The sequence below is a fragment of the Ranitomeya imitator genome, chromosome 5 (genome assembly GCF_032444005.1).
Source record: "Ranitomeya imitator isolate aRanImi1 chromosome 5, aRanImi1.pri, whole genome shotgun sequence".
Lineage (NCBI taxonomy): Eukaryota > Metazoa > Chordata > Amphibia > Anura > Dendrobatidae > Ranitomeya > Ranitomeya imitator.
Window position 1 is genome coordinate 258973151 of NC_091286.1, and position 21698 is coordinate 258994848.

General features: G+C 43.5%; 1 protein-coding gene across 2 annotated transcripts in view; it reads right to left on the reverse strand.

Moving 5' to 3' along the window:
* Positions 1–391: 391 nt before the first annotated feature.
* The window catches only part of LOC138680661 (polyamine-modulated factor 1-binding protein 1-like), a 64474-nt gene continuing 43167 nt past the window's right edge, over positions 392–21698 (reverse strand). For both annotated transcript variants that reach the window (XM_069767969.1, XM_069767968.1), the window contains exon 10: positions 392–667. In XM_069767969.1, the coding sequence (XP_069624070.1) occupies positions 470–667 (198 nt within the window). In that variant the 3' untranslated portion in view covers positions 392–469. The remainder of the gene's footprint in view (positions 668–21698) is intronic.

Sequence of the window (21698 nt, forward strand, 5' to 3'; positions counted from 1 at the left end):
GTGCGTTTTTAATGTTAAGTATAGGGAAAAAAAAGCATGCTTTTTTTGCGTTTTTTACCGCAAAAACGCAAATGTGAAACCACCCTAATACACTGCGGATTTGATGCAATTCTGCGAATCCAAAAACGCGGATCCGCATCAATATCCGCAACGTGTGCACATAGCATAAATCTGTCATTGGAGATCTGGTATGGATTTATAGAGGGAGGTCTTCCTCTTTATAAAGTCTCTATTGCATTACTTTTTTCAGTTTCCTTTAACCATGACAGAACATTTTCAGTTTATAAAAACAAAAAAACAAAACACAAATCCAAAACACAAAACCCTTTACAAAGTGATAAAGTAATAGCTGATTATTAATTTCAGATTTTATAAAAATTCTAAAAAGTGATAAATGTCTGGGGGTTTATTGTATAAGAAGAATTATTACTTGACCGTGTCTCTAGAATGGTAAGACACGCCGCGTACATTAATGCTTGTCAAAGTGTGGATCAGGCAATGTTTTGGAGAGTTTCTTCATGCACCTCGCCAAGTCGGAGATCTCCTTCCACTTGACTGACTGCAGAGACCGCTGCATAGAGTGATCAGATTGAACAGTTGAAAGACGCTTATCCAGTTCCTCTATTTTTAAAGAAATGTGCAGCAGTTCAGCCTCCTTTTTAGCAATCTTAAAATAAAAAAAAAAAGAAAAAGAAACAGTAATCAATAGAATTTATAAAGTTAGATTGAAAAACTCTAATATGTGACATTCAACCTTGGAAAGAAATCACTTTATGTCACAAAATCAACTAAAATTGTGAAAATAAAATGTAATTGTAACATCTAATCAAACAGTATTATAAACCCATTTGTTACATTTCTCTTATCTTCTTGATAATTACAATTACTTACAGTGTGTTAATCTTTAGATAGATAACTAGTGATGAGCGAGTGTACTCGTTGCTCGGGTGACCTTTGAGTATTTGTTAGTGCTCGGAGATATAGTTTTCATCGCCTCAGTTGCATGATTTACGGTTTCCAGATACGCTGAATACATGTGAGGAATGCCTGCTTGTTAGGGAATTCCCACATGTATTCAGCGTATCTGGAAGCCGTAAATCATGCAACTGAGGCGATGAAAACTGTATCTCCGAGCAATAACAAATACTCGGAGGTCACCCGAGTATGCTCAGGAAAACCCGAGCAACGAGTACACTCGCTCATCATTATAGATAACGTTTTAGGCTAAGATCCCATCGTTTAAACATAACAACCAGATAGTTATTAAACTATGCTGAATCAAAAAAGTGTCTTTGTTTTTTGGATAAAAAGTTACAAATTTATTTAAACATACATAAAATACACACACACAAGTAAAATAAAAATAGTGCCTCTACACCAAGAACAAAGAGGCCAGCTGAAGCATATACATATAGATATCCAAACAAATACAAATGAAATTTGCAAACTCCCTTTTTGCTCCTCAAAACAGATGTGGAATGCTAACTAGGGTATTCCAAAAAGCATTCACATCATATCTTCGCCCAACTCCTCAACATTTATATGGGAATTTACCTATTGGGTGAGTAAGATTGTGATTTTAAAGTGCAAATGCATCAATGCCTCAAATATCCAAGTCACATTTCACCTAAATAGTTAATTATAAAAGATAATCCACAGTGACAAATATAGGAGCAGGTGCATCTATAATATAACGCTGGGAGCGTCACTCTGTCCGAAGCCTTTATAGACTGCGCAAGCGCCGGCGCAGTCTGGCCCCCACAGAGTGACGCTCCCAGGAGATCGCGGTATGCGTAAACACTGAACGCACACCGCGATCTCCACCGGAGAGTCAGGGACCGCCAGGAGGGTAAGTATATTCACCTGTCCCCCGTTCCAGCGCTGCGTGCGGCTCCATCTCCCGGGTCCTCTGCTGTGACGTTCACAGTTCAGAGGACGCGATGACGCGCTTAATGCGCGCCGGCGCCGCCCTCTGACTGACCAGTCACAGGCAGAGGAGCCGGAGTGTGTCTTCAAGAAAATGGCGCCGGAAAGCGCGGACTGCGCAGGCGCCGATCCCGGCAGCAGGAATCGGCGCCGGCGCAGTCCGCACTTTCCGGCGCCATTTTCTTGAAGACACTGCAGTGCGCAGGTGCCGATTCCGGCAGCAGGACAAAGATAATGGCAGCACCTGCGCACTGCAGTGTGTCTTCAAGAAAATGGCGCCGGAAAGCGCGGACTGCGCAGATTCCTGCTGACGGAATCGGCGCCTGCGCAGTCCGCGCTTTCCGGCGCCATTTTCTTGAAGACACAGGACAAAGAAAATGGCGGCACCTGCGCACTGCAGGTGTGTCTTCAAGAAAATGGCGCCGGAAAGCGCAGACTGCGCAGGCACCGATTCCGGCAGCAGGAGGACGAAGAAAATGGTAAGTAACAAATAGCTGTGGCATGAAGTGCCACAGCCTCATGCCACAGCAATTTGGTACTTGCGCCACCTGATTCCTTTCTGCCGCCATTTTCTTGGTCCTCCTGCTGGCGGAATCGGCGCCTGCGCAGTCCACGCTTTCCGGCGCCATTTTCTTGAAGACACACTTGCGCCACCTGATTCCTTTCCGCCGCCATTTTCTTGGTCCTCCTGCTGGCGGAATCGGCGCCTGCGCAGTCCACGCTTTCCGGCGCCATTTTCTTGAAGACACACTTCAGTGTGTCTTCAAGAAAATGGCGCCGGAAAGCGTGGACTGCGCAGGCGCCGATTCCGCCAGCAGGAGGACCAAGAAAATGGCGGCGGAAAGGAATCAGGTGGCGCAAGTACCAAATTGCTGTGGCATGAGGCTGTGGCACTTCATGCCACAGCTATTTGTTACTTACGCCACCTGATACGGGGCATATACTATGGAGCATCTTATGGGGCATATGAATGGGAGCAGCAAATTAAAGAACGGTGCTGCAGGATGGGAGCAGCATATGACAGAACGGGGGCGCAGGATGGGAGCAGCACATGACAGAACGGGGGTGCAGAATGGCAGCAGCACATGACAGAACGGGGGTGCAGGATGGAACCAGCACATGACAGAACAGGGGCGCAGGATGGGAGCAGCACATAACAGAACGGGGGTGCAGGATGGAAGCAGCACATGACAGAACGGGGGCGCAGGATGGGAGCAGCACATGACAGAACGGGGGCGCAGGATGCGAGTAGCACATGACAGAACGGGGGCGCAGGATGGGAGCAGCACATGACAGAACGGGGGTGCAGAATGGCAGCAGGATGGGAGCAGCACATGACAGGATGGGAGCAGCAAATGACAGAATGGAGGCGCAGGATGGGAGCAGCACATGACAGAACGGGGGTGCAGGATGGAAGCAGCACATGACAGAACGGGGGCGCAGGATGGGAGCAGCATATGACAGAACGGGGGCACAGGATGGGAGCAGCACATGACAGAACAGGGGCGCAGGATGGGAGCAGCACATGACAGAACGGGGGTGCAGGATGGGAGCACATGACAGGATGGGGACACAAGATGGAGCAGCACATGACAGGATGGGGACGCAGGATGGAGCAGCACATGACAGGATGGAGACCATATACCAATATAAATGCTCGCCACCCGGGCGTAGAACGGGTTCAATAGCTAGTATCATATAAGTCTAGGTAACTAGCAGCTGAGTCAAGTGAGAATTGCTCACAAAATCCCAAATCGCCGCCCCATTATCCACAGTGTATGCATCATATAGTTATCATGAATCCAGAATTGCAACCCCTAATAAATACATATTACCTGGTTCTATATGTCACTTCCCAAAATGTGATGCCACATGGCACGCTGTACCTCCAGAAACCCCAACGCACGTTTCGCGATTGCTTCCTCCTGAGGGTGTGTCAATGTCTGGGCAACAGAGGATTTTATATTCTACAGTGACCAATAAGATTATGGCTGGGCAGGGCTAATACCGGTGCGTCATATAATGACGGTGCATACAGATGCAATCTAACCAATGTTATAAAGTGACCAATGGAGTTGTAAGCAGGGTGGAGCTACTACCGACACGTCATATGACAAGAGCGCATTCGGCTGCAGGCTAACAAATGATAGATGACCAATGAAGTTGTAACAGGGCGGAGTTACTACCGGCGCGTCATATGGTAAAAGCACATATGGCTGCAATTTGACAGATAGATAATACATACTGTATTAACCCTAATAGGGAAACCACTATTTGTCACATGGTGGGATTTTTGATCCCATGAATTTATAGCAACATTTCTGCACCATTTAGCTAATTTAAATTTCTTGAGTTTTTTTAATGCAGTATTTTTTCCGTACGTCTTTTGCCTTTCTGATAGGTAAAGTTTAAAATAAAACCACTTTTTTTTAGAAATTTGTTTCTTGCTCAATAGCTTTGCATTCATGAAACTTTATTGCTAAACTTGTGTACAGATTACAAATTAATCTTTTTTCATTTGGGAAATTGTTGCACCTCATTCAAGTCTATGGTAAAAATCATGTGCATATTACTGTATATACTCGAGTATAAGCTGAACTGAGTATAAGCGGATGCACCTACTTTTACCACAAAAAACTGGGAAAACTTGCATTGTCCCCTCATCCCTATCATATGCATGGCTCCTCATCCCGATCCTGGTCTGCATGGCTCCTCATACCTATCCTGGTATGCATGGCTCTTCATCCCTATCTTGATATGCATGGCCCCTTCATCCCTATCCTGGTCTGCATAGCTCCTAATCCCTATCCTGGTATGCATGGCCCCCTCATCCCCATCCTGGTCTGCATGGCCTCCTCATCCCTATCTTGGTATGCATGGCTCTTCATCCCTATCCTGGTCTGCATGGCTCCCTCATCCCTGTCCTTGTATGCATGGCTCCTAATCCCTATTGTGGTATGTATGGCCCCCTCATCCCCATCCTGGTAGGCATGGCCTCCTCATCCCTATCTTGGTATGCATGGCTCTTCATCCCTATCCTGGTCTGCATGGCTCCCTCATCCCTGTCCTTGTATGCATGGCTCCTAATCCCTATCCTGGTCTGCATGGCCTCCTCATCCCTATCTTGGTATGCATGGCCCCCTCATCCCTATCCTGGTCTGCATGGCCTCCTCATCCCTATCTTGGTATGCATGGCTCCTCATCCCTATCCTGGTATACATTGTCCCCTCATCCTTATCCTGGTCTGCATGGCCCCCTCATCCCTGTCCTTGTCTGCATAGCTCCAAATCCCTATCCTTGTATGCATGGTTCCTAATCCCCATCCTTCTATACATGGCCCCCTCATCCCTGTCCTTGTATGCATGGCTCCTCATCCCTATCCTGGTATACATTGTCCCCTCATCCTTATCCTGGTATGCATGGCTCCTAATCCCTATCCTTGTATGCTTGGCTCCTAATCCCTATCCTTGCATGCATGGCTCCTAATCCCTATCCTGGTATGCATGGCTCTTCATCCCTATCCTGGGGGGCATTTTCGGCACAAACAAAAGTGCTGAAAACGGACAAATACTTGAGTATATGTGGTAATTGCAAAATAAAATGATGTGCTGCGGATTTCAAAACTGTACCAAAGGTCTTTTTCCATAGCGTAAAAAAAAGTAAAGTGGGCAAGAGCTTTACATCTGTAGCACGTATTAGGCACTGGCTGTATTATCTCAACCAGGTATTCGACATTGAAATGCTGCAGCGTGTCAGAGAAAAACATACTTTGAAGACCGCCAGGGACAGAGATCACGTATAGACTAGTCAGACATGCGGGTCCCTGGAAGCTTCTCCCTGCCCGCCGCTCTGGACTGACAGGTGTCAGCCTATACATCAATAAAGGGTAGCAGGCAGGGAGAAGCCCTCAGCAGATACAGAACTGCTCGGTCCCCTGAGGCTTTCAGTTGATGTTTTCCTCTGAAACTCCACATTGTCTCACAGTCAAACATGCCTGGCTAGAATAATACAAGCAGTGCCCGATACATGGTGCCCACGGATTGGGCATATATAAGCTGACAGCTTCACTTTAAAGTTATTTCTAGAGACTAAAGGCTAAAATATTGCACTGCATCTTATATAACACCTCTAGATACAGCACAATAGATCAATAATAGCTTGGGGCATGTGCACACCCAGTTTTATGGAGCGCACCACAGCTGAAAGATGTGCCAAATTCATTAAGAAGCACAAACCTCTTACTCCAATGCATTGTTCATTAAGACCGACATGCAAAATAGCCTTGATGAATCGGCCTAAATGTAGTATTTTATGATGCTCACTGGGTGACTATGTAATACAGTACATCATGGTTCGGCGCCTTTCATTTGGTTGATTGCTAAGGGTAACAATTTCAACACTAACGTCCCCCTCTACTTCTCACCACCTGCTCTGAGACTGCACTGTCACAACCGGGCTTCATGGTAGTCACAAAGGTCTCCATTACCGTGCTAAAATACCCTGTACTACATGCCCCAGCTGCTGCAGCATCTTTATGAGACCACAAAAAGGAGCTTATACGTCCCCAATGTGCTTGGCATAACACAAAAAATAGCTTTTATTATACTCACCTATGACATGGCCTGCTCCGATGGGCATCGCTGGCCTTGATCCGGTACCTCCCCTCTTGTTGCGATCGCCGTCCTCCTTCTTGTGTGTAGATGACACGTTCTACGTCATACACACAGTGTCCGCAACATCATGCTCCTGAGCAGTCATATTTCTCACTGAAGGAAGAGCAAAGTACCTAAATGTGCATGGGCCGCCACTCTTTGGCCTTTCTTTGGCAATGCTATATATGAGGGCTTACAGGTGCTGGCCCCACCTAATATTGGAAAAATTTGGTGACAGGTTCTCTTTTAAGGGACTCTTTAAATGGATGTTTGGCCTTGCTGTGAAGCACCAGGCAGCTGTACTTGGTTTTAACAGTTTTTCTGTGCTCAGAGTCCCTTTAAATCAGACTTTGTGACAAGAAACAAGATACATGAACTACACTGTAAGTAATAAGAGTAACATATTTATATTATTGTGCATCTTGCATCAAACATGTCTTTTGTAATTAAATGAGGCTGTTCAAGCACCTAAGACTAGTAGTGACTGTAGCTTCCCTACAGACCTCCGAGGACCTTACATGTAGTCGTATCACAATTTAAAAGTTCTTTCTCTGTGTGTGTCAATCAGAAGAAAAAGGACACAGTAGCAAAAAAATGGAAGCAAAAGTGAAGAAAAGAGGTGAAGTCCTTCATTAAGATCTTCAATGTGACAAATACTTCTTTTGAATAGAAAAGCAGGAGCAGTCTGTGAAGCAACTGTACCCGAAACAGTGTTGTAAAAGAGGGATTGCCAAATACACAGCTCTGGCAAAAATTAAGAGACCATGCAAAATGTTCAGTTTGTCTGATTTTTCTCTTTATGGCTGTTTTTCCACGAAAAAAAAAAAAACGCATCGTGGTAAAAACGCAGCATGTTCATTAATTTTGCGGATTTTTCACGTTTTCCCACTGTTTAATGCATTGGAAAGCTCCGGAAAAAAAAACGCGTCAAAAACGCGCAAAAAAAACGCATCAAAAACGCATGCGGATTTCTTGCAGAAAATGTCCGGTTTTGCTCAGGAAATTTCTGCAAGAAATCCTGAACGTGTGCACATAGCCTTATAGGTATATTTTTGAGTAAAATGTAAATTGTTCTTTTATTCTATAAACTTCTGACATGTCTCCGCGAATTTCCAAGCAATACATTTTGTATTTTTTTCTGACAAAGAAAAATGGTCAAAATTAAAAAAATAAACAGCGCTTTCAGACCTCAAATAATGCAAAGAAAATAAGTTGATAATCATTTAGAAACAACAATACTGTTTTATCTTGGGAAGAGTTCAGAAATCAATATTTTGTGGAATAACCATGATTTTTAATCACAGCTTTCATGTGTCTTGGCATGCTTTCCACCAGTCTTTCACATTGCTACTGGCACAAAAATTTAATCAGTTCTTCTTTGCTTGTTGGCTTGTGACTATCCATCATCCTCTTGATTACATTCCAGAGGTTTTCAATGGGGTTCAGGTCTGGAGATTGGGCTGCCCATGACAGGGTTTTGATGTGGTGGTCTCTTAATTTTTACCAGAGCTGTAGTGTATACGTTGTCCTAAAACATGAAAATGATATATATCAAAGCCTGCAGTCTGTGGCTTTATGTTACCACGGAACGCCTTACAGGGAACGTAAAAGTATATTTTTGTCGAGAGAATAATTTACCTGACTGCAATTGCGTAAGGCTGTGATTCGTGCTGCCTGCGCTTTGGGCAGCAGGAGTCGCCTGTCAGCTTCTCTTTAAATGTTTTATGTTCATGTCTATTGATTACAGTAAGAGGGGCCTTATCTTATGAAACTGAAATAATTTCAATATTGGTTATGCAACATATGATGATATTCTGTAACAGATGGACTATGATGACAGGCTGGTATACAAGTATCTAGAGCAAACAACAAAATCAGTTCCCCGTGAGAATGACAATCCACATTAGATTGTCAGTGCAAACTGCTGACAATTTCTATGATCAGCTTAGTGTTCTGTAACTATCCAATAAAAGGTTTACAAGCACTAGAATAAACAGGAACAAATGTACTGATGACAGGGGTAAGGAAAAACGGATAACAAAGCACACAACACGAGCAAGGTCAAAAGTCACTACAGACTAGTACAGAAACTGGAAAATGAAGCCAAGAACACTGCAGATAACAGACCTAACCTTAGGGTACCGTCACACAGTGGCATTTTGATCGCTACGACGGCATGATTCGTGACGTTCCAGCGACATAGTTACGATCTCGCTGTGTCTGACACGCTCCTGCGATCAGGGACCCCGCTGAGAATCGTACGTCGTAGCAGATCGTTTGAAACTTTCTTTCGTCGTCTAGTGTCCCGCTGTGGCGCATTATCGCATGGTGTAACAAAGGTGTGCACGATATTGTATACGATGTGCGCATAGTAACCAACGGCTTCTACATCGCACATACGTCATGCAAAGAGTTTGTATGTTCTCTCCGTGTTTGCGTGGGTTTCCTCCGGGCACTCCGGTTTCCTCCCACATTCCAAAGACATACTGATAGGGATTCTAGATTGTGAGCCCCATCGGGGACAGTGATGATAATATGTGCAAAACTGTAAAGCGCGGCGGAATATGTTAGCGCTATATAAAAATAAAGATTATTATGAAATTATCGCTCCAGCGTCGTACATTGCAAAGTGTGACAGCAGTCTACGACGCTGGAGCGATATTGTTACGATGCTGGAGCGTCACGGATCGTGCCGTCGTAGCGATCAAAATGCCACTGTGTGACGGTACCCTTAATCTAAAGCATGATTACTCACAAAAAACAGTCAGGGTGTTAATACTATGAGAAACAATGAGTTAATCTCCCAGGTAAAAACACACAAGTGCTTTAGCATTCCTGTAAAACCTTTCCATTTCTTTGTTTATACATATGTAAAGTCGTCCTGTAACTCCACAAATATGTAAAATATCAACGCGTTTTAAGCGGCCAAACTGTACTTAATTCTAACATAAAAACAATGATGCAAACTTCACTTTTTTATGCTATCACACTGAAAACTATTTACGAAGTATCCTACTGTACATGCAATGGGTGTAACTTGTGATTGCAGCACACAATTTAACGTCTACTAATCTGTTTGCTAAAACTAGAGGACATAGAGGAGTGTTCACACTAGTGTGCCCTTTTAGATGTATTTAATTTTCCAAGAAGATACGGTTCATATGTTCCTTTAAAACAAGGGTCAGTCATCTGAACATGATCCTTCAGATCTCTAGGGGGATAGTTCTGAAAATGGATGCACCACAATACAATCAAGAGTGTATCCCTTATGTTATTAGAAATCAATGGTCAAATAAACATAAGGAGAAATGGGAGAAAAAACAACAGAAAATCTGATAATTTTCAAGCATCGTTTGAGGAGCCAAGCAGAATAAAAGGAAAAACATTGATGTGCTGAATTTGTCATCTGTGGAACAGGCACCTGAAAAAAACGCAGTACTGACATTGGGATTAAATGTTGTGCCTACTCATTACTTTGACCTTTTATCACATTATTAGACATTGATAAGTATTACTATGAAAAGATATTTTTAGAATGAAGAATCAGGGGAAATGGGATTTATAAATGTAATGGTTACAAGAAATGAATTCACAGGACTGATGTTTCTGCAGCAAACTGCAGTGAAAAATCTGGTTGAATTAAATATGAAATAGCTCTTTCTCTCTCTTTTTTCTGGAATAGAAAGTCTAAACAGATCCGGCGCATCAGTTTTTCACAATTTGCACTGGATCTGTTTTTTTTTTTTAAATAGCCACATTATGCCTGAAGGCAAAAAACTGATGTGTGAAAGTAGCCTTACTTAGAAGGGGTTGACAGATTTAGGAACAAGAATTGAAAAAAATTATGATATTCCAAGAAGCAATTTCAATAACCACGTGTCACGATGTGCCGGTCTCAAGTAAGTTGGAGGGCCTGCAACTGTACTTGGAGCTGGGGCCCTTACTATCCTTGTCCCAGGGGTACTCTTGAAGGTAGAGATGCCTGGGTCTCCCACCTTACCATGATCCTGAATGCACACTGAATTAATTCCTCCTCTACCCAGGGAAGTATGGGACTCATGAGAAACGGATAGCACAAACCAGACAGACAGGGGAAATAGACTGGGATGAAAGGAAACCGCAATAATACAAAAACGCTCAAGGAAGTGGAAAACAAGGCAACACTAGTAATGATTAGGGTTGAGCGAAACGGATCGTTCATTTTCAAAGGTCGCCGACTTTTGGCAAAGTCGGGTTTCATGAAACCCGACCCGATCCCTGTGCGGGGTCGGCCATGCGGTACGCGACTTTCGCGCCAAAGTCGCGTTTCGTATGACGCGCTTGGTGCCATTTTTTTCAGCCAATGAAGGGGCGTGGGCAGAGTGATGAAATAGGTCTTAGGGGCGTGGACGCCTATCGCCATGTTGTCGCTTGTGTGCTGTAGCGATTTGCACTGTGTAACACCAGCTTTTCGAGAGAGAGAGAGAGAGAGAGAGAGAGAGACCCGGCTCGACCCTAAAAAAGTCAAGGTCGCTCAACCCTAGTAATGACCAATTAAATGGAAGGGGATAATGTGATACACACTACAAAAACCATGCAGAAAGCAAAAACTAACTGTCACAAATAATGACTTCACCACCAAAATGGGTAGTTGTAATCCATCACCAGCAAGGAACAGAGGAAGCAGTGAGTTTTAAAAAGAAGGATCTGCAGAGTGATATGATAGGCCACATAGCAAATGGAAAACACCTGCTGAAAGAAAGGAGTGACTAAAGGCAAAGGGAAATCTGGCTATGTCGATGGTGCCGTCAGCAAGGATTTGGATTTCTGGATCACGGCGTGAATTACCTATACGATTGACTACTTGCTAGAGATGGGGTGCACCTTACGAAGACTGGAAAACATGTATTTGGAAGTCGCCTTGCTACACTCGTCAGGAGAGCTTTAAACTAGAACAATGTGGGAAGGGAAGCAAAAGGCCAGAAAAAGCCATACACCTGACAAATACTATTGAGAACTCTGCTATTAGAAGTGGAAGGGAAGAACAAAGACAAAAAAATCTAGATAATAAAAACATTGGAGAAAACAATCACAAACTAAAATGTTGCTATACGAACGCACAAAGTATGGGCAACAAACAAGGAGAATTGGAACTACTTGTTTACTGCGCCTGCGTGGCACGAGATCCCGCCCCGCAGTCTCTTATGATTTATTCACACTGCGGGGCTGGGATTCTTGGGCCGCGCATGCATGCAGGCGCAGTGAGCAAGACATCAAGTGATGTCAGTGGATGGGCAGAACTAACTGCGCATGCCCAAGGCCTAATATGACAGCGCAGGCGCCGGGACAATTGAATAACGCTGAGGAGGCGGCGCCCGGTGCGCAGAGGCCATGAGTGACGGCAGTGGTGCGTCTGGATTAGGGGGGAAAGACCTGCCCCCAGGACGATTTCAAGGTATGAAGGACAAATTTCATAAACGATTATTTCATCGGTTACAGCAACAAGAACTAAAAGAGCCACCTTGTCAGAATGCAGCATTAGTGCTGCACAAGATGGCTCTTTTAGTTACAAACGCCTGGGGGGTGACAAGCTACAAGTCTGCAATCACTCTATGTGACTGCAGACTTGTGAATCCTCTGATTGCACGCACTGTACACTGTGAGGATTCTCCAGTGTTGGCAGAAGGCGACCATGTGACCGCAATTATACGATATGCTGCACTCCAACTAGATTGTGTCAGGATTGCTCAATACACTTGTATTAAGAGAGGCCGCGCTCATCTAGTCAGCACATGACTGAATGTATGCAAATCTCATACTTACGCATACGCGCCAGCTGCTGGCACCGGAGAATCCTCACAGCTATGTATGGGCATAAAATATGGACACACAAATTAATTGACTATAGATGACAATTGGATGAAAATTGCCCGAGTTTTTTCATACTCCCTTCTGAACATGGCCTAAAGGTGCGTTCAAGCAACCGTAATTCACAGTCTGAGTGCTGTCCTCAAACCGACAGAATTTGGACCAATGTTATTCAATTAGAATGTCTAGATGACTGAATGTCTGTGTGAAAAGAATCGCAGCATACACCAGTGTCTTGCATCTTTTTGCTGAGACTCACCTATTCAGGTCTAGGTGTGCGCAAAAACATCAGATGCCATCCGGATCAACAATGTAGCATCCATTTTTTTACAGATATATTGCAATTCTTAGCATAGTAAACTGTTTCTGGTCTAGCAAATTTTATCAACGTCTCATGTATAAAAACGAAAGTCATATGGATGACAATACAGATAAAAAAATTGTTCTTTTTATGGATGAAAAGTGGACGATTTCTTTTTACTGGCAGTGCAAACTTAGCCTAAAAGTGAAGTTTGTCTTTTATGTCTCGAATAAGGACGGAGTGGCCATTTGAAACGCTTTGACGTTTCTTGGATTTTTTTCCAATTAAGACTATTGCTTGCTGCAGAGAAGTTTCATATGTACTTGATAAATCACAATATTTACTGTAAGTGAGCTGGATATTACCCTATTTTTATAGTGTTAATCTACATTCATTAATAGATAATAATAATAGCATTTGCATTTTCGATAGTTGAAGGTTAAACACTTCTTTGTCTTACAGCTGATTTTGATGTCATGTACCCAATGCAGCACTAAAGTTGAAGCCATGAGCCAGAGTTCCCCAAACAATAAATGACATGCTATCCAGCTGTTGGCAGTTGCAGATAGTATGGCACTAGTCATATGGGATGTCATAGCATTACTAGGAGTTATAGTCCAAATCATATCACTGGTGGTTAACAATAGTGTTTTCCCCATTTAATATAAAACAATTAATTTTGTGTGAAAGCGACATTGTTGGGCTGAAATCTGTATCGTGTCCCGAACAACAAATTAATTACAAATTACTATAAGAACTCTGAAATGTATGAAACAGTGAATAAATTAAACAACTGTTCTTTAGTAATTAGGCATTTTAATTAAACAATTAATCTCAGGATAATTATCTATATAACACAAACAGAAAAGATCTTTTAGTCTAGTCCTCTACTGGATTCCGTTGATATGGAATCCACAAGGCCATTTTAATTTTTAACGTCGCTGTTTTAGCCCCTTAATGACCACCAATACGTCTTTTTACAGACCTGAGACAAAAGAGAATAGCATCACCAGACAGGTGACAATAAAGCATCTGTCAGCTATACACTGCATCAGCCACCATCAGCGTTGGCATTGACTATACCACTTAGCCCCTCGGATGCTGCTGTCAATAGTGACTACAACATCTAAATGGTTACTAGAGTGTGAGGGCTCCCTCTTGAACCCCATCAGCACCCTGGGATTATGATTGTGTGGTTCCGATGTTTGCCATGGCAATTCATGGCCAAATAATAGTCATAGAGTCTGCCGGCTATATTGGCCTGTTAAGTTAGCATCATTTAGGTGATAAAAAATTACATTTTTGGTTCATGTTATGCCACTTAGCATTAATTCCTGAAATGCACCTGAAGGCTTAATAAACTACCTGATAGCAATTTTGAGTATGTTGACTGATGATGTTTTTAAAATGGTCTCTTTTCGGGGTTTTCCAATATACAGCTCTGGCAAAAATTAAGAGACCACCACATCAAAATTCTGTCTGGGTAGCCCAATCTCCAGACCTGAACCCCATTGAAAACCTCTGGAATGTAATCAAGAGGATGATGGATAGTCACAAGCCATCAAACAAAGAACTGATTAAATTTTTGCTCCAAAAGCAGTGTGAAAGACTGGTGGAAAGCATGCCAAGACGCATGAAAGCTGTGATTAAACATCATGGTTATTCCACAAAATATTGATTTCTGAACTCTTCTTGAGTTAAAACATTAGTATTGTTGTTTCTAAATGATATTAACTTGTTTTATTTGCATTATTTGAGGTCTGAAAGCACTGGGTTTTCTTTTTTTTTATACAAAATTTAACCATTTTTCTTTTTCAGAAAAAAAATTATTGCTTGGAAATTTGGAGACATGTTGTCAGAAGTTTATAGAATAAATTAACAATTTACATTTTACTCAAAAATATACCTATAAAGAGAAAAATCAGACAAACTGAACATTTTGCAGTGGTCTCTTAATTTTTGCCAGAGCTGTACATGTCCCCAAAAGTCCCTTCAAACTGAATAGGTCCCTGAAAAAATAAATTTTGTAAATTTCCTTGATAACATGAAAAATTACTGCTACATTTTTAAACCTTCTAAAAAGCTAACAAAATAAAAGAACATCTTACAAATGGTGCTGATGTAAAGAAGACATGAGGGAAATGTTATTTATTAATGTTCTTGTGTGGTGTGAGTGTCTGGAATAAAGAGAAAATCAGTCAAAGTTTGAAAATTCCAAATGTTTTAAATTTCTGTCAAATTTGTGATAGTTTTGTAAGTAAACACAAAACATATTAACTTACAGTTACCATTATCATAAAATATTATGTGCCACAAAAAAACAATCAAAGAATCAGTGGGATATGTTGAAGAGTTATTACCACATAAAGTGTCACTGGTTAGATTTAAAAAAATTGGCCCGTTTAAACATAAATTCAGGCCTTGAAGAGAGGTTTTTGTCTTTATGAAGAGTTTTGTCTTGAAACACGTTGTCCTGTAAACCTATACAATAAAACTCTCTTGATTTTATCCCGTCATCGAGCTTTTATCAGCAGCGTACTGAACTACACACTCCATCCTGCTCTCTACTTTGACTGGGTCCATTTGTCCATTTGACCCCAACACACTAATTAAATCCTGACTCCCCCAAACACTGAATAAATATTCCCCATAGACCCGCCCCACGCTGAATCTTCGGTGTCTTCAGCTCCACAACTACAGGAGCACTTACCACCAAGTCTCTTCTTTCTCCTGCGCGCCGGATAGTGACGTCAGCAGCGTGATCACATGACTTGGCACAGAGAACAGCTGACTCCCAGTGCGGGGGCGGCAGAATGCAGCCGCCGGGGGAGACACTTTGGACCGCCGCTCCCAATACTGTGTCAGCACACATTTTTCCCCTCGCTACTGTGTCCACCCCCATCTCCCCACTCACCCCCACAGAATATATCCACTCCCCTTCCGATAGAATAAATCCATCCCCTTCCACACAGAATAAATGCACCCTGCCCCACACATGCTAAATAAATTCCAGCCCCCCCACATACACACTGAATAAATCCCCCCCACACACACTGAATAAATCCCCCCCACACACACTGAATAAATCCCCCCACACACACTGAATAAATCCCCCCACACACACTGAATAAATCCCCCCCACACACACACACTGAATAAATCCCCCCCACACTTAATAAATCCCCCCACACACACTGAATAAATCCCCACACACACTGAATAAATCCCCGCACACACTGAATAAATCCCCCCACACACACTGAATAAATCCCCCCCACACTGAATAAATCCCCCCACATACTTAATAAATCCCCCCACACACACTTAATCTCCCCAACAACACTTAATAAATCCCTCACACACTTAATAAATACCCCCCCACACACTGAAGAAATCCCCCCCCCAACACAATGATTAAATCCTGACTCCCCCAAACACTGAATAAATATTCCCCATAAACCCGCCCCACGCTGAATCTTCGGTGTCTTCAGCTCCATAACTACAGGAGCACTTACCACCAAGTCTCTTCTTTCTCCTGCACGCCGGATAGTGACGTCAGCAGCGTGATCACATGACTTGATCACGCTGCTGGCGTCGCTCTGACCCAGCGGTCAGCGCCTCAATTGTACTCGCAGCTGGTAGATGTCTGTGAGTACAATTGATCTCCGGGAGCCGGCGCGCTGCAGCTTCTCTGTGCCGGCTGTCAGCTTGACAGTCGGCACAGAGAACAGCTGACTCCCAGTGCGGGGGCGGCAGAATGCAGCCGCTGGGGGAGACACTTTGGACCGCCGCATTAGGCGGCGGCGTTCCCCGCGGCACACCCGACCATGTGTCGCGGCACACTAGTGTGCCGCGGAACACTGGTTGAAAATCACTGCTATAGTCCAATCATAGAGACTTTCAGCCTGTGTTACTTTTGGCCTCTAGTATTATATCAGGAGGCTGCTTCCCAGTTTGTATAAACTATTGTCAATCAATTATTTGTTTATCAAAAACCATAGTTACTGTCAGTAAATGCAGCAGCATATCAGTGAGGCTTCAAAACCAAAAAAGAAATCAAAACTGCAAATATAAGACCACATGTATGTACGGAACCATGCTTCCTCATCAAATATTCATGAGCGTTCCCTTATGGTCAATTTGCGGACACTTTATCAATTTATCATAGATGTTTCATTTATACGCTGGCAAGTGTATAGCAGCATAATATAAAGAACCCCAAAATATGGGTGGATCTCACCACAAGTTGGAGAGACTTTGCCCTGTATTAGATCTCTCAAAGGCGGTGAGATAAAGTTGAAGCCTCGGCTATGGATAGCGTCTCCCGAAGCGTTTCATCCTTGTGGAATCATCAGGGGAGTATAATGACTTGCATTCGCCGCTTAGATAAGAAACGGCTTAGGATAAGAAACTGTTGTCAGGTCCGGACCTGGGTGAGAAAGATTTGGTATGACTCTCCATCAGAAATAATAAACTGAAAGTTCCCTCCTGGAAATTAGATCCTAGCTTTATTGGTCCTTACAAGGTGGTTGCTGTAATTAACTGTGTGGCTTTTCGTCTTGAGCTTCCTCTAACTCTCAAAATCCACAATGTTTTCCACATGAAATTGCTCAAAAAACGTAGCGCCTGTGGAACTGTCACCCTCGCCATCACCACCAGTTATTGTTGATGGTAATTTGGAGCTTGAAGGTGGCGAGAAATGTGGTTTCGCCGCTGTTTACAATACTTGGTGCACTGGAAGGGGTATGGTCCTGAGGATAGGAGAGGATGTGGGAACCAGAATCTGAGGTTAATGCCAGTAATCTAATTTGGTTCTTCCATGGGGCCCATCTAGAAAAACCCAGACCCCGAGGGTCCGGTGGCCCCTTGTTGAAAGGGGGAGTACAGTCATGAGAGTGTCATGTCCGCCTGGACCTGGACTAAAGGTACCGTCACACTAAGCGACGCTGCAGTGATACCGACAACGATGTCGATCGCTGCAGCGTCGCTGTTTGGTCGCTGGAGAGTTGTCACACAGACAGCTCTCCAGCGACCAACAATGCCGGTAACCAGGGTAAACATCGGGTTACTAAGGGCAGGGCCGCGCTTAGTAACCCGATGTTTACCCTGGTTACCATCGTAAAAGTAAAAAAACCAAACACTACATACTTACCTTCCGCTGTCTGTCCCCGGCGCTGTGCTTTCCTGCACTGGCTGTGAGCACAGCGGCCGGAAAGCAGAGCGGTGATGTCACCGCTGTGCTTTCCGGCTGGCCGGAGCTCACAGCCAGTGCAGGAAAGAACAGCGCCGGGGACAGATAGCGGAAGGTAAGTATGTAGTGTTTGTTTTTTTTTTACTTTTACGCTGGTAACCAGGGTAAACATCGGGTTACTAAGCGCGGCCCTGCGCTTAGTAACCTATGTTTACCCTGGCTACCAGCGAAGACATAGCTGAATCGGCGTCACACACGCCGATTCAGCGATGTCAGCAGGGAGTCCAGTGACGAAATAAAGTGCTGGACTTTCTGCAGCGACCAACGACATCACAGCAGGATCCTGATCGCTGCTCCGTGTCAAACTGAACGATATCGCTAGCCAGGACGCTGCAACGTCACGGATCGCTAGCGATATCGTTCAGTGTGACGGTACCTTTAGAAGGTTTCATTGGGTAATGAATCACAGGTCTTCTTTAGAGATGGTGTGATTCATGTCCTATTTTAAATGGATTTCCTTTCCTTCAGTGCTGAAAGGGTTAAGGACTCATTCCATGCTGGCTGAGACCATACAGCATACAGCAGCTGCAACTGCTAATCATTTTCTCCATCTATATATACTGGTACTGGGAGTTTGGTTCTTGCTGGTGAAAGATTTGTCTTCCTGTGCTAAAGCTGAGTAGTTAGAGAAGTAGTAGTAGTGATCTGTTATTTGCTGTAGTACGTGAAATTTTATTTCCTTGTCACTATTCCTATTTAGTTAATTTCTCTCTGTCCCTCTCCTCTTCCCAATTTTTAGTGAGTGTTTTTTTATGATAGTGGTTTTCTGTTATACCTGTTTTGTCTCTGTGTTTTGTTTATCTTACATTTCTGTCCCATCCCAATAAGGTGGGGGAGGAGACAGATTAGGGTTTAACAGGAGTATAGTAAGGTCGAAGACCTGGGCCTCTTTACCTTCAAGAGTACCCCTGGGACAGTGATAGTTAGGGTCCCAGTTCCAGGGACAGTTTGAGGCCCTTTTCCCTTACTTAAGACCGTCACAGTGTGACAACAACATTAAGAGCTTCCAAAACAACTTGCTAACAGATGCTAGCCTGGAGAAGCTTAGATGTCTGGGAGACAAACCCTTTGCTGAGCATGATAAAGAGAAAAAAAGTACTTGGTTCTGGGGAAAACTGCAAAAGAAGATTATCCCGATAGACACACAAGAGTCATAACTGATAGAAGCGTCTGGTTGTTCCTTATTCATTCAGGTAACAATTATTGAGAATTGCTCATGAAATTTCTGATGCAGAGCATCTGAGAATATCAAGAGTAAAAGCTGTTTGGCCCACAACTTTTATAAACCCAACATGGGGACTGACATAGCCAATTACTGTTCATCTTGCACTATTTATCAAAGAGTTGGAAAGTCTGGGAATATCCATAAGACCCTGGTGGTTCCACTACCAGTGATTAATAAGCCTTTCCAGCGAATGTCTATTGATATTATAGAGCCACTTTCTATACCCAGTGTCATGCTCAGGAAAGGAATGTCCGGCAGATGGCACAACACACACAATGAGATGGAAAATGGGAGAAGGCCCTAACAATAGGGAGCGAGGGATGGGGCACCTCCTAACAACGACCTGTGCCTATCCCTCAGCTCCCTAACACCCTATGCAGGTCTTCACCCCCGCTGCTGCCACGTGCCTAGCCCCTAGCTGTCACCTCACTATGCTCTGGCTAGTGCACTGGCCAGCAAAGAGGCTAGCCTCACCACTGCAGCTGGTATCAACACTGGGGGTAGTAACAAGCATGAGACAGACAAGGAAAAGAACAACAAAACTTAACTCCAGCCTCTGCTGCAAAGTTCCACACAGCAGAGGATACGGAACCAGGATCCTGAACCCCATCGAAGCAGCTGATACACCACTGGCACCAGAGAGCTCCAAACTCCTATGCTGGTCTTCAGAGACAAACTCTATTACTAACAGTCAGCTGATGTGTCATGTGACTATTTAGAGGATGATGGGAGTGGTCACCACCCACATCAGCTGACCAGAAACAAAGTAGCTGCCAGCAAGGAAACTGACATTAACCCTTGCAGGCTCAAAAGTAAAAACAACTTTTAAATTAAACCAGAAACACAGCTGTCACGACTCCAAAAACGAATCGTGACACCTAGCAGTTCCGGAAAATGTTTTATTCTCACAGTGGTGACTATTATCATAGTGGGCGATTGCCAGAAACTGTTGCATTGTCTTATATACGAATCAATAAGATTGCCTATGCTTTACGGACTTGTATTTTTGTGTGTGGGGTTTTCCAGAGAGGTGTAGACAGATCAAGGGACCCAATTCAAATCTATTCTAATGCAAAGCCTATGCAAAAATATACAGGTGCAATATCGTCTAATCAGTCCCTATCATCCTCAGACTAACGGGCTATGTGAACTTTTTAATGGGTCTCTGAAACAGATGATTGTGGATACTGAAGGAAGAGACCGGGAACGTTACCTTCCACATATTTTGTTTGCTTACAGAGAGGTACTACAGGCTTCCACAGGGTTCTTCTCCTTGGAACTTGTTTATGGGAGAATAGCAATGGGGCCTCTAGATCTGAAAAGTAATCCTGAGACTCCAGGAGTCTCAGGGAGAGAATGCAGAAACTAACCAATCTGAATTATGAGAATGTGACCTAGGCCCAAATCAACCAGAAACTATAGTATGACCATATAGCTTGGGGGTATTGAAATGGAGTACTATGAAGAGAGGTAGAAGTTTTGAGTGTGGATTTCTATGTCATGGGCTGCATGGGATGTTACCTACACCATCTGCAAGCATCTGAATTGATGTTACCTATGTTGTGATCGTGCATGAACATACAAAGAATTAGAAGATTTTTCATTTTAATATGATGAAAGTTCATCATAACGGAGGAAAATATATCCTTCTTGTCTGCAGGATGCCTGTGGAGGGTGAGCTGTTATAGGGACTGGGGCACAGAATATTAATCATCGTAATGTGGATGGTTTGACAGGTCACGAGGAACATACTGGGAGAGTTGCGCTTTGGAGAGTAAGCTTTTCTCTCATCCACAATCAAAAAAGAGGGAGGTGTAAGAGAAAATGTAATATGCGGATACAATTCTGACAATAACATGGTTAACTTTGTACAAAGTACCATAAAACCGTTTCATAGCAGGTTAGGCCATGTTGATATAGCAGGAGCTAAATTTGAAGTGGGTAATCTGTTGGAGTAGAGAGCGAGTGATTCCTGACACATAGGCCTAGTAGGTACAAGCTGAAAAGAATGGGCAGATGGACATATGTTATCCAAACTGAACATCACTCATTCCCTATAGTAGGGCGTGATGCATGAAAATGAACTAGTTAAAGGGAGGGAACCAGCCATGTAAAACAACGCTATTAACTTGCAGATACGGGGTTATTGTGCCCAACGCCCACTCTGAGAGTCCGGCTTCTGGGGTGGGCCGGCGTGGTTTCAGTCACCGCTCAGTGTATAATGAGAATCGGCTCTAACTGTGTCCTTGGCACTGACTGACAGCCGGCTCTGCAGGTTAATAGCATTTTTTTTACATGACAGGTTCCCTTTAATATTCAATTTAATCACCCTTATATTAGCTCATTGTCCAGTTATATAGACCTGAAACAACTGACAGATGGTTCTGGAAACCTAAATCAGGAACTGGGGATATAAAAATAGCACACGGTAACTGTACTTAATATGTACTTAGACACATACTGGCTGATGATTGGTTCATGCAGCTTTATATCATA